This window comes from Stegodyphus dumicola, chromosome X2 (genome assembly GCF_044657685.1).
Source record: "Stegodyphus dumicola isolate Sdum_Otavi_A_Nest chromosome X2, ASM4465768v1".
Taxonomy (NCBI): domain Eukaryota; kingdom Metazoa; phylum Arthropoda; class Arachnida; order Araneae; family Eresidae; genus Stegodyphus; species Stegodyphus dumicola.
The window spans coordinates 156735595-156748423 of record NC_140781.1 but is presented as its reverse complement, the minus strand read 5'-3'; the positions used below and the strand labels follow the sequence as shown (position 1 = coordinate 156748423).

General features: G+C 33.3%; 1 protein-coding gene across 1 annotated transcript in view; it reads right to left on the bottom strand.

The window, feature by feature from the left end:
* The window catches only part of LOC118188807 (A disintegrin and metalloproteinase with thrombospondin motifs adt-1-like), a 63898-nt gene that overhangs the window by 25292 nt on the left and 25777 nt on the right, over positions 1–12829 (bottom strand). Inside the window, exons 7-10 of the mRNA XM_035359314.2 lie at positions 9858–9982; positions 9556–9605; positions 8674–8779; positions 5077–5205 (exon numbers count right to left, since the gene is read on the bottom strand). Of these exons, the coding sequence (XP_035215205.1) occupies positions 5077–5205; positions 8674–8779; positions 9556–9605; positions 9858–9982 (410 nt within the window). The remainder of the gene's footprint in view (positions 1–5076; positions 5206–8673; positions 8780–9555; positions 9606–9857; positions 9983–12829) is intronic.

Genomic DNA, 12829 nt, shown 5'->3' with positions numbered 1-12829 from the left:
AGCGACTTTACCGCTCGGCCGCTGGTGGGCCTTTGAAGGTTTTTTGCATTGTCTGAATATATTATTCGACATACTCCTCTTCTTGAAATAAATCTTCTAAAGGATAGAAGAAAATTGTTTGCTGTTTGGCTAGACACAAGTTCCAGATGCACTGCTCTGGTTACAGCGCATGTATACAGAGCAATATAAGCTTTCCCAGTTTCATCCTTTGTACTCATAGGACCAGCAAAATCAAGTCCTACAACTTCGAAGGGATTTGCCTCTGTTATTCTTTCGATTGGTAAAGGAGCGATATCCTGACTTAGTGGCTTAGCTTTAAATCTGTAGCAAATCACACACTTGTTAATATTACTCTTTACACTCTGTCGACCCTTAAGTATCCAAAATTTTTCCCTAATTTGAGTTAAAGTTTCAGCTACACCAGCGTGTGCTTGCATTTCGTGACAATCTTTAATGATATGATCTGTGAAATGAGACTTCTCAGGTAGTATTGCTGGGTATGTTTGATTATAGCTTAACCCAGCATTTTGAAGCCTTCCTCCTACTCTGAGTATTCCATTTGAGTCTACAAATGGATTTAATGTAAATATTTTCGAACTATGTATGATTTGTTTCATCTTTAATTTCCTTATTTCTTCTCTAAAATTTTCTTCCTGAGTTTTCTTGATCCAGAAATTCTCTGCTTCATTCATCTCTTCAGCTTTAACAGGTCCAATGCTTCTTAGTTTTGGGTTTTTCAAATTATTGATAAATCTGAAAACATAAGATGTTATTCTATATACCTTTTTTATGTCACTAAAGTTATCGATAGGAATGATATTTTCAACAATACAGTTTGCTGTTAAAATTTCTTGCTTCTTTCCTTTTCGTTTCTCAGAATTTGTTATTTTATCATATTCCTTAAAATTTCTCGAAGATCTGGGCCAAATGCTGTTATCTTTGACAAGCCAAGGTGGGCCATACCACCACAGCTCATTTTTTGAAAGGGTTTCTACCTTCTGTTCTCTCGTCAATAAGTCCGAAGGATTCTCATGGCTGGGACAATAATTCCACCAATCTGGATCAGTTTTCTCTTGTATTTCTAGACACCTATTTCGTACAAATTGTTTCCATTTTGTCGGATCAGCCTTGACCCAATGTAATACAATTTCTGAATCTGTCCACATATAAATCTTCATTTCTATGTTTTTCAACGAATGTCGGATGTATGTGATGAGTCGAGCTCCTATGACTGCTCCTAAAAGCTCCAGTCGAGGTAACGTAACTCTTTTTATGGGAGCAACTCTTGCTTTGGACATAACAAATGATGTTTTTGTTAACTCATTTTCATTGTATCTCAAATATACAACGGCACCATATCCCTTTTGGCTACTATCTGTAAAACAGTGCAATTGAATATTCGACAGATTTCCTTTTGACAGATTGCTGAAATAATGTCTTGGAATTTCAACATTTTTTAATTTAGGAATTTCATTATACCAGGTTTTAAATCGATTCTGCAATTCTTGATCAAGTGGTGCATCCCATTGGTAACCTCTTTGCCAACATTCTTGCATCATCATTTTAGCTGCAACAACAAAGGGAGATATGAAACCGATAGGATCGTATAGTTCGCCCGCAACTTGAAGAATCTTCCGTTTTGTTATTTCCTCAGTCGGATCCTTGAGTAATTCATCTTTGATTCGAAATTTCAGTTTATCTGCTTCATGATTCCAAATATATCCTAACAAAGTGCTATTCATTCCGTCTCCATTAAACTTCGTATTTTCAGCTGCATTCCAAATCGCATGTAATTGGGCGTTATTGCTCCTCCACTTTCTCATATTGAAACTAGCAAGCATCATAATTCTTTTCACATCTTCATAAATTTCTGCAGCTTCTTCTTCATCATCTGTACCATGAATCAAATCATCTACGTAAACATTTTCTTCAAGAAGCTGACAGATCTTCGAATATTGTGCTTTCAACTTTCTTGCGTGATGCTTTATAGTTGCTGCTAGTAAAAAGGGGCTACAGGTTGCTCCGAATATTACACGCGTCATTCTTAAAATCGTCGGTTGCTCCTTTTCCTTTGAAGTCCAAAGAAATCTTACTGCATTTCTGTCCTCAGGCTTCAACAGAATTTGTAGAAAAGCAGCTTCGATATCTGCAGCAAATGCTATTTTGTGTTGACGAAACTTAATTAGCAAATCTAATAATTCAGGGTTTAAATTTGGTCCTGAATATAAGCAATCATTTAAAGATAGACTGTCATGAGTATGCGAGGAAGCATCAAATACGACCCTTAATTTCGTAGAATCGTGATCTTCTCTGATTACACAATGGTGTGGCAAATAATAGATGTTTTCTTCAGAATTCTTCGGAGCCTTTTCAGCTATTCCTTTATTTAGATAATCTTCAATTACCCTTGAATACTTGTCATAAATTTCAGGATTTTTCTTAAACCTTCTAAGTAAACTGTTCCATCTGTTTAAGGCGATGTTATAATTACCACCCATTTTGTTCATATTGTCCTTCCAAGGTAATGAAACTTCATAACGATTGGTTTTATATTCAATAGTTTCTTCAAATCTACGCATAACTTCAGTGTCATTTTCATTTGCTGAATAGTCATGTATTCCAATTGCATCTAAATCCCATAGCCTTTTTAGAGCTGCACTAATTTCCAAATCATGTGGATGTGAAGTATTCTCAACAACATTCATTACCGTAATTCCGGAATGAAGTGTAGAAACATTACTTAATGCTTCAGTTCCGCTTATAGTGTAACCAAATACGGTTTCAGAGGCAACAAGACCCTTTGATAATCTTTTAACTTTTCCAGTGACTATTTTCCAGTAATAATCATTACCAATTAATACTGATATTTGAGAGTTATGGACACCTATATCTGTAGCATCAGCAAGTCTTATCGAATTTTCCTTACAATAATTAAGTATTTCCTTTCCTGGCATACCAATAACAGCTTGATTAATTTCTGGAGTTTCAAGAGCTTCAATTAATATTTTCCCAGGTCCACATATATCTTTAAGAATAACCTTAACCTTTTTTTAGCCTTTTAACTGTAGGCTCAGTAGAGCCGAAGGTGTAAATCTGAAGTTCTTCTTCCCCCACAACACTTAATTTTAATTTTTTGATACTTCTGTCAGGATGAAAGATTTATGAGAGGCAGAATCGAAAATGAGTCTTACATTTTTTCTTCTATTCTGACCTAAAGCTATTGCATTTGCAGTTTGTAAATAAACCCTATTTTTGTTATCTCTTTCCGAAATTGACGCCACCACTGTGTCTGTTTTAAGCTCACCTTTACTTTCCCGTTTATTTTCAAATTTATTATCATGTAAAATAGTATTATGCCTTAATGAACATAAATCACAGCGTATATTCGAGCTGCAACGGGCAGCATGTATGAGACCTACGAAAGCATAAATAGCATCTGTTAGCCAATTTTAGATTTTTTCTTTTTTCCTCAATTGGAATTGCGCAATTTGAAGTAGAATGTTTCAAAGATTCATTTTCTATCTTCCCACAAAATATACAATCGGCTGTTGATGTATTCGTATTCAACGACGCAACTGCTGGAACAAAATGTTTGTTTTTGAAGGCAGTATGATATTTCTCACTTTTAATAAGGTCTCGCGATTGATGTTTATGTTGTTCGGTTCTAATGTTAAACTCGGAATAGTTTGGCGATGTTTGGAAAAACGTACGCTCTCTGCTTTCAACTTCCTTCTTCAGAAATTCCAAAATGTTAGTCACTGTGGTTTCTCTGTCAGGGGTTAAAGATCGATTAAACTCTAAAACCAATTCGCTAGGAAGTATCCTCATTAACAGTGGGCATAACAAATAGCTGTAAGAATTCGAAGTAACGTTAAGGGAATCAAGGCTTCTAATTTCAATTTCTAAGCTATCATATAAGTTACGTAATGTTTTAATATCATCCATTTTTTTAACTGGCTTTAAATTCAGCGGACGATTCATATGTGCATTTATTAAAATGTCCTTTCTACCAAACCTTTCTTTCAGAATATTTATTGCCTTAGCATAATTTTCGGCAACTAACGGTAATCCCTTTATTGAAATTAAAGCTGTGTCCGCTAGTAAAGATGTGAGGTAATTAAATTTGTCTACATCCTTTAAAGCAGAGTTATTATGTATAGCAGATTCGTATTGAGCCCAAAAACTTTGAAATTCACATATTTCGCCTTTATATTTATTTATGGTTAGTTTCGGAAGTTTAGCGCCATTTGTATTTGTGTTCTCTATCGTATCTATAGTAGCAGAATTAGATGGCAACTCATTTAATTTAACACATTTTCTATTTCTAACTATTCTACTGATCTTCGATTTACACAAGATAATTTTATTTTTATATTCCAAGCTATCCTGTATTTCAGTTTCGTACTCTTTTTCATCTGTTAGGATAGATTCGATTTCAGAGTTCAATATTAGTATATCGTTTTCATTTTCATTTAAGATGGATAAATCATCTTCTAATAAATCAAATTTAATATTATCCGATTCTATTTCCTTTTCCATTTTAGCTATCAGTCTTGTTACTGATGCTCTTAACATTCCTCGCTTCTTTTTTAGTGCTTTTAACTTATCCATCTTAATAATCAATATTCAATCACTAATCGGACAATAATAAATACTTAAATCACAATATATCTAAAGGTCCCTGGTTCGATCCCGGGTTTCGGCACCATGTTGAAACTTATGATCTTTTTTCTTATTCTTATTATTTACATTTTAACAACATCTATAAGTGAAATTTTGCTTACCTTTCTTAATAAATATCCACAGGAACGCTTGGAATTACTTTTCATTTTTATCACACAGAAGCTTTATTTACAGCTATGTACAAGAATTGTATGCTTACATTAGAACATTCATCATGTTTTTCTGGTTGCCACTACATCTATCTCAAAAATCCACAATGCGGTAAGAAAAATATAACAAGCTAAAAGTAAAAAACGCTGCGCCCTCTCGTGGCCAACTACATAAACTGTAACATTATTTAAAGTTTAGATTATCGGAAAGAGATACAGAAAGGGAAAATAATCACACACTCACCTGAAAAAATTCTTTATATAAGCATTACTGCACAACGACCAGTGTACCTTCCCTGGTCCTGTTTTATCTGACATGATGAATTTATTTCGCTCGCAGTTGTTTCCACTACCATCATGCATTACTCCCAAGCTGCGAAAAATATTGGAAGTTAATTAAAAAAAATAAAAACTTGAGTCTTTTCATTCCTGAAATAATGATAGATAATAAGATCTACAAAAACTGCATGTGGAGTAAGCAATGAGTGGCATTTACAAAACTTTGATGCGTACAATAAGTCAAATATTATTTATCTTTTGATATACTTGAGATACAAACTTAAGATTATTTAATTACCGTACGACTTCGAATTTAAGCAGCAACAGGAGTTTAAAAATTAGAAAGATAATAAAACATTGCGTCTTCGAAAGCAAGCCTAGTAGGATTTTAAAATTGGAAAACTTGAAAAATAATAATGATATTAAAATTGGAAAACTTGAAAAATAATAAGATAATAATGATTTTATAGTAGGCTTTTGAAAAATACCTATTATACGATTAGTTTAATTTTTAAGACCTTACAGACAACTAAACGACTTCAAATGTGGTCGCATTGTAGGGTTGCGTGAAGCTAGGTGGTCATACTGAGCAATAGGCCGCCACCTGCAGCGTACAGACACTAATGTGCAAAGATGTTGGCAGCAATGGTTGCTACAAGGAAATTGCCGACGAAATAAAGGCGCTGGAAGTCCAAGGAGCACAAATGCAAGGGAAGATAAGATGATTGTTAGACAGGCCCGAACCGCCCCAACGGTATCATTGTCGACTATTGAACGCATGTCTGTACCTCCCGTGGTACCGTTCACCATCTCATGGCACTTGTCTGAGGCGGGGTTATGCTTACAGAGGCTCTTAAGACGTTTGCCTTTGACCCCACAACATCGCCGGAGTCGTTTGGAGTGGTGTCGCAGCCGATCATCATAGCTACCATCAGACTGGAATGGTACAGTGTTTAGCGATGAATCCCGCTTCACTCTTGAAGAAGATGACAACCGTGTTCGGGTCTGGAGAGGACGGGGCCAGCGGTTCCAATCAGCCTTTTCTTACAAAGGCATACAGCCATAACCCTGGTGTGATGGTGTGGGGCGCTATTTCTTATGACAGCAGGTCATCTTTGGTCATCCTCCGTACATCTTTAACAGCTCAACGATATGTTGATACCATCCTGCGGCCGGTTGCATTACGCTTCATGGCACGTCATCCTGGGGCAATTTTCCAACAAGATAATGCCAGGCCACATACCACTCGCATACCTCTGGACTGTCTCTGTGCTGTTAATACTCTTTCTTGGCAAGGTCACCAGACCTTTCACCAATCGAGCATGTCTTGGGCATGTTAGGCCGCCAGATTCGTGCACCACAAAATATCGCAGATCTGGAGCGACGAATGATGAATGCCTGGCAGAATGTGTCTCAGGATAACATTAGGAACCTCTAACAATCCTTGCCTCACGAATTCAAGCATGCATTGCCGCCAGGGGCGGTTCGACCAACTATTAATTTGAACGCTCAATGGGTGATTGTGATCCGTGAACAGGTACTATGACCTTGATTTTTTAATAATTTTATTATCTATCTATGAGCTATACACATATTCAATTTCATCAAAAACAACCACTTCCTTCATGGTGCTTCGATTTTTTTTGCAAAAGAGTGTATTTACTATAACTCAACTAGTTTAATTCAACCTTTAAAGTATATATGGGATTTTTCCATTTATTCTTGGGAGAAAATATACAAATTAAGAAATGGTAACAAACATTAAAATAATATCTCTTAATTATAACACCAGTGAGTCTCTCCCATCGATCATGAACCACCTCGAAAAGTGAACAGTATACTATATGAAAACAATAAACAAATGTCGATATTGATAATTATAATACTATTCTTTAAGATGATTTCTAGCTAAACCGATAAAGACCGCCAAATATTTATAAACACACCATTAAAATATCTAAATTCTTTATCAAAGTGCAATGTTTTATAATCTAAACAGATGAGTAACATTTCTAATTTTTCCTGTTGTTAGTAAAACTAATTTTACGGACCGCAGAGCGGATGGTAATTGCCATTTATAAGTCATTAATTTTATTAGAGCATTGTGAGTTGTTATTTCTCGTCGCTCAGTTCGTTTCTGAGTTTATTATAATTGTTTTCATTTATTTCTGAATTTTCAGTATGTAATAAGTATATTAAGTAATAAATGTAACATGTAATAGGTGTTTAGAGCAATAAATTTAACATGTAATAAATATTTACTAAAATAATGTAATAAATGTTTTCTGCAATAGTGTAATATATGTTTGATAATATCGCAATAAATATAATAAATATTTCCAGTATGACTGCTTTGAAATTTAAAAATCAGTAAATGTTTGTGAGTATATATGCTTGCGCCGTTTTATTATTTTTCAGAACAAAAAGCAAAGGGATTAAATTTAACGATTAAAAGGTTTGAATATTCTTTTTTCGTGCTGTTGGAAAGTAAGTAAGACTGTATGTATATAGATAGTTAGATTGCAATCGAAGGAGCAAAGGATGACGTGTTCCAAAATAAAAATTGATAGAATCTAAAAAGATGGTTCATATACTTATGAACCTTAAATTGCTTGAGAAAAATATGTGACTAATAAAAAGACAGAGTTAAAAAGACAAAACGTCATTGTATGGTTGTTTTAAAAAAAGCAGTTTTGAGCTAAAGAACAAAATTTTTAATGTAAGGTATGAATTCTTTTCGCTTGATACGTAATCACTATTTTCAGGTTTCTCAAATTTTATTCCATCACTGCAAGTATGTCAAAAATAATTAAAAGGAATATTTCTTCTTCTACTTGTTAATTATTCTATCCCCCACTGAGTTATCTTTATAATTGATTCATAACTAGTATTAATTAATACATAATTGGTAATTTATGGTATTAATAAACCTGTATAATACATTTCAAATATATAGTATTTTTAACTCATGTATGGAGCTCTGAGGTGTAATACTCATTTTGCAAATCGATTAATGCCGTCATCGGTAATAAAGTACTGTAAGGTAATATCGCTACAGAACATAATTATCTCAAACCATGGATAGGAAGACTTCACTCTATATTAAATCTCTTGATAAAAATACTAGTATTGTTAAGTCTACGTTTGTTTTGAACATCAGATGTTGTCAATATTACTACGTGACATAAAGAAGAATTATTATTTATTGCTTCCTTTCAGCTATTAATTTTTCATTCAGGAAAAATACATTTTTACTATTCTTAGATTATATGTAACTGGGACTAATGAATTACCGGAAATATCTTTCATTCCTCCTTCCCCTCCCCCCAGTTAAGCTTAGCCGAATTTATCATATTACAATATTTTTTGGTTTTGGGCGAAGGATGGCTAGTAAGTACAAAATTACTAATACATTACTATGTTAGGATATATTTAAGGCAAACATTATGTTATTTTAAGACAAAAAAGGAAAACGATGAAAATCTAAACATCCAGTTGTATGAAAACAATGAGAATATAACAGTGTATTTTTTTAAACTGAAAAGGAATACAGTGCTCTTACTTGTGAGCTATCTCGTGAGCGATGACAAAAGCTGCTTCAAAACTTGTACCTTCGTTCAATGTGCAGCTGTAATTGGTGCGGCACATACCATTCACCCATGCCAGACCTATAATTTAAAAACGTATTTTATATAAAATCGGCATTTGAAGCAACCGTGTCTAGCCTTCTTTTTGTCCTTTAAATAAAATATTCTAAGTAATAAGTTTTAGTTCACACAGTAAAAGTGCTGTTTTAAACTTAAAAAGACACTATTATATTTTGACATGAAATTTCTCAGAATATGCGTATTTATAAGAAGGGACGTATAAGTGATGTATGAAGATTAGTTTTAAACGTGAATAAGAGTGCTTAATAAGAGTTCTCGACTGGTTTCTTAATCAGAGTATGTTTTAACACCTTATTTGCACAGCAGCTCCCCCGAACAAACGTGTCTGCATTTCATTGACGATTGCCTCTATGAGTTAAAAACTGTTCTTAACAAGGACGAGGGCACATTTATGCTGTTGCAACCTTGTAAAGGTTTCTTGTTTGTTAACAATAGCCAATTTCTATGCCAGTAGTGCCCGAAATATAAAGTGACTTAAAACAAGCTAAGTTTCAAATGACATTAACTCTCCTTCATTTTAAAGCAAACGAAAATATTTAAAAATTATTTAAATAATAAATTATTTTTTTCACTTTGTTTCAAAAGAAGCTGGAGAAAAATATAAAAACTTCACTCCTTATAGGTGAAAAATGATTTTTCCTAACTTTTTCCTTCCTCCACCTTTTTTTCCTCAAATTCGATACAGCGACTTTGAAACATAGAAAATTTATCAGTAACGAGGTGAAATGAGTCAATGTTTTGAATATGAAAAGGTACAAGTATCAAGATATACCAACCTAAAACTTTCGGATTTCTTTTCCCACGAGTTTGCTTGAACAAATCTTTCCTGCAATGAGTCATAAAAATGAGTTTATTCTCAGTCTAATTTTATCGTCGGTTAAAGCGACGGTAAAATTAGACTGAGAATAAATTGCCCAAGTTTTAGTATGAACAGTATGTTGTATAAAATATGTAAAGTTAATATCTGGAAACTGTTCTACAAAACAAATAATTATATACATATGATTTCAAAAAATTATCCACATAAGTTCTCAAAAGTACAGTTTTCAGGGGAACTAAGAAATACTTTCTGACTTACCCTGTAAGCATTATAGCATGATCCCAGTGCCCAATGCTACCTTCGTGAACGTTTAGTCTACTTTGCCAGACGCAAAAATTATCCAGATATTTATCAATATCTCCATTTTCTGCATTTGGAGCATCCTAAGAAGATCAAAATTTCAATATCTGTAGCATTATTTTAAAATATTCTTTACTAAGTATAGTTTGATGGATATAATGAAAGTGTCCTTTATATGAATAATGGTAAATTTTTGTTCAAAAACAAGCAGTAAACAGATTATTACGAATAAAATGAGAATTATTATATAGATTGGAAGGAAATTTACAGATTATATTTGTGTGAAGGATCTCTACCAGATACTACGAAATAGAACGATTTCAAGAAAAACAGTTTACAAATTATGGTTTTTATACTTTCACAGATCAAAACTAACTCCTCAATGAAGACTTTTTTTTCTAATAGCGTATATAATGGACGAAAGCTAACAGGTAAGCTTCACAATAACATTCTATACGTTCTATGTCTTTAACTGCATTGCTGACCATGCTTCGCAGTAGCAACTCACATCCTTGGAAAAGCCAGATTGAAGTTTAAAAAAAACAGAGGGTGACATACTGTGACTTGAAGTACGTCATTTTTATGTGCGCTATAAATGCTGTATGGTTTAGATCTGATTAATACAGGAGAAATGTTCCACTCTGCAAGTATTTCTTAACTAACGCTTTCTTTCGGGCGAGTATTACCCTCCACAAAGACAAAAGTTACTTCACATATCACAACGGTCAGATTAGTTTTTCGTGCATTCGCATGTCTTCCAACATTGATTTTTAACAGTTTTATTTCGCGTGTAAGCTGTTTTTTTCCAGTTTTTTCCAAATTAATAATTTTTTTATAAAATTTCTTCTTTGTTAATATTTTAATACAGCGTTGAACTATTTTCGTGGAGCTACAGCTCCTGGTAACTTTTTAGCAAGTTCGCTGCAATGTTTCTACCTATTATTTCATATATTTTTGCAGCATTATGCGCAAAAAATTTTTAAGACCAAATAGGTCTTACGTCTCATTACTTGTTAGCTTTACAATTTCTGTTTCGATTATATTTCTTTTTAGCAACCTCGAGCGCTAAAAGTTTCAGCAAGTTTTATGTGAATTTCTATTTCATTTTTTTAAGCTCTAGCTTTTAAGTTACCGGATACTGTTTACAGTTTCACTTTCACGATAGGTTAGTCTTCCTTCCAAAAAACACTGTAAAGCAGGCTAGCTCCCTCTTTACTTTCAGTTCACAGGCTCAGATCAATCACATAGAGATAATTAAATGAAGCAACATGCTTTGAAAAACCTGTAAAGCTAATGCTACTCCACTTCCTACTAAAACTTATAAGACACAATCACTATGAAAGACTCACAATTGTATCTACCAAATCACCTGTAAAGAATGTTCTCTCACGTATATAGGTCAAACAAAAAAACCCTCTCAACCTCAGAATTAATAACCATAGATCTCATATTAAAAAATTTAAAAATAACAGCAATAATCTCACAAAAAATAGTCAGCATACCGCAATTCTAGAGCATTATAATATGCATAATTTTGATAACATAGAAATTACTGTGCTTGATATTGTACCGAACACTAAACTTAGACTGTTTAAGGAATCCATCTACATACTTCAAAAAAAGTCACTTTATCCTTACGGACTGAATGCATATCTAAGTCATACCACCAATAGACAGACAGAAGTCTCAATATATGGATAATTCAGATTTTTTAGCAATGTAACGACCAGAGGAACGAGAGGAGGTGATTCCAAAAATAAAAAATTTTTTTCTGCCCAAGATCTGAAATTAATAATTAAAAATCTTCATTCCTTCCTTGAACATAAATAATTTGCTAAGAATGCCATTAAACTTCTACATACATTCAAACACCCTTCTTACGATCAACTAAAAAGGCCTAGCATTTTAAAAAAACATCAACACTTGCTTCCTGACCAACTACTACAAATTAAGCCTGCTTTAAATTTGAAAAGACCTTAGGTCAACTCTTTATCAACCACCACGAGGTACAAGAAAATAGCATATGTAATTGCCAACTACCTCTTTACCATAAATATGTCGATCCTTTCCACCAACATGTTATAACCGGAGATCTTAACATCATTGAAGACTTAGAATTGCGAGCCCTTTCACAACTTGGTACCAAATTTCGTCCTACTTTCAGTATCAATAAACACTTTTGCCTCAAACAATTCAATCAAGATCTAGATAAATTTATCATCTTAGTAATAAATCCAATTTACCTACTACTACTTTTCTTGAATGGAAAGCTGCTCTGATTAAAGAATTTCAACATTTACTTTTCAAGACACCTTCTTTCAACTCTTTACACAATAAGAAGCAACTCTATAATCTTATTAAAAAACAACAAGATAATTTTATCATTACAAAAATTGACAAAGCTAGCAACAATTTTAGTGTTATTTGAAAAAAGTTTTACTTCAACCTTCTGCAAAAAGAACTAAATAATAATTGCACTTACCAAAAAATTACTGCCAGCACCAAAATTCTTATCAATAAATTTAACGCACTACATAAAAGACTCGAGATACATCCCCGGAACTATAACAGATTTGCAAATCTCTATGCGCTTCCAAAATTTCATAAGTCTCCTATTAAATTCAGGTTTATTGCCAATAGTACCAAAAGTTATCTTAAAGAAATAGATTATCTTTTTGCAAAAAAACTTCGTTTAATACGTGAATTAATAACTATGATTTTAAGGATCTGCATTGCAACTGGATGATTTCAAGTAACGAGCTAGTGATTAAGACAATTAATTCACTTAAAATAGACCAGAAACAATGCTACGATTTCGAGAACCTATATACTACCTTACCACTTGAAGAAATCTATACCAGCTTACTTGCTCTACCAGATATAATTCCACAGATTTCGACAATAATTGATACCGAAAAATGGCAACTTTT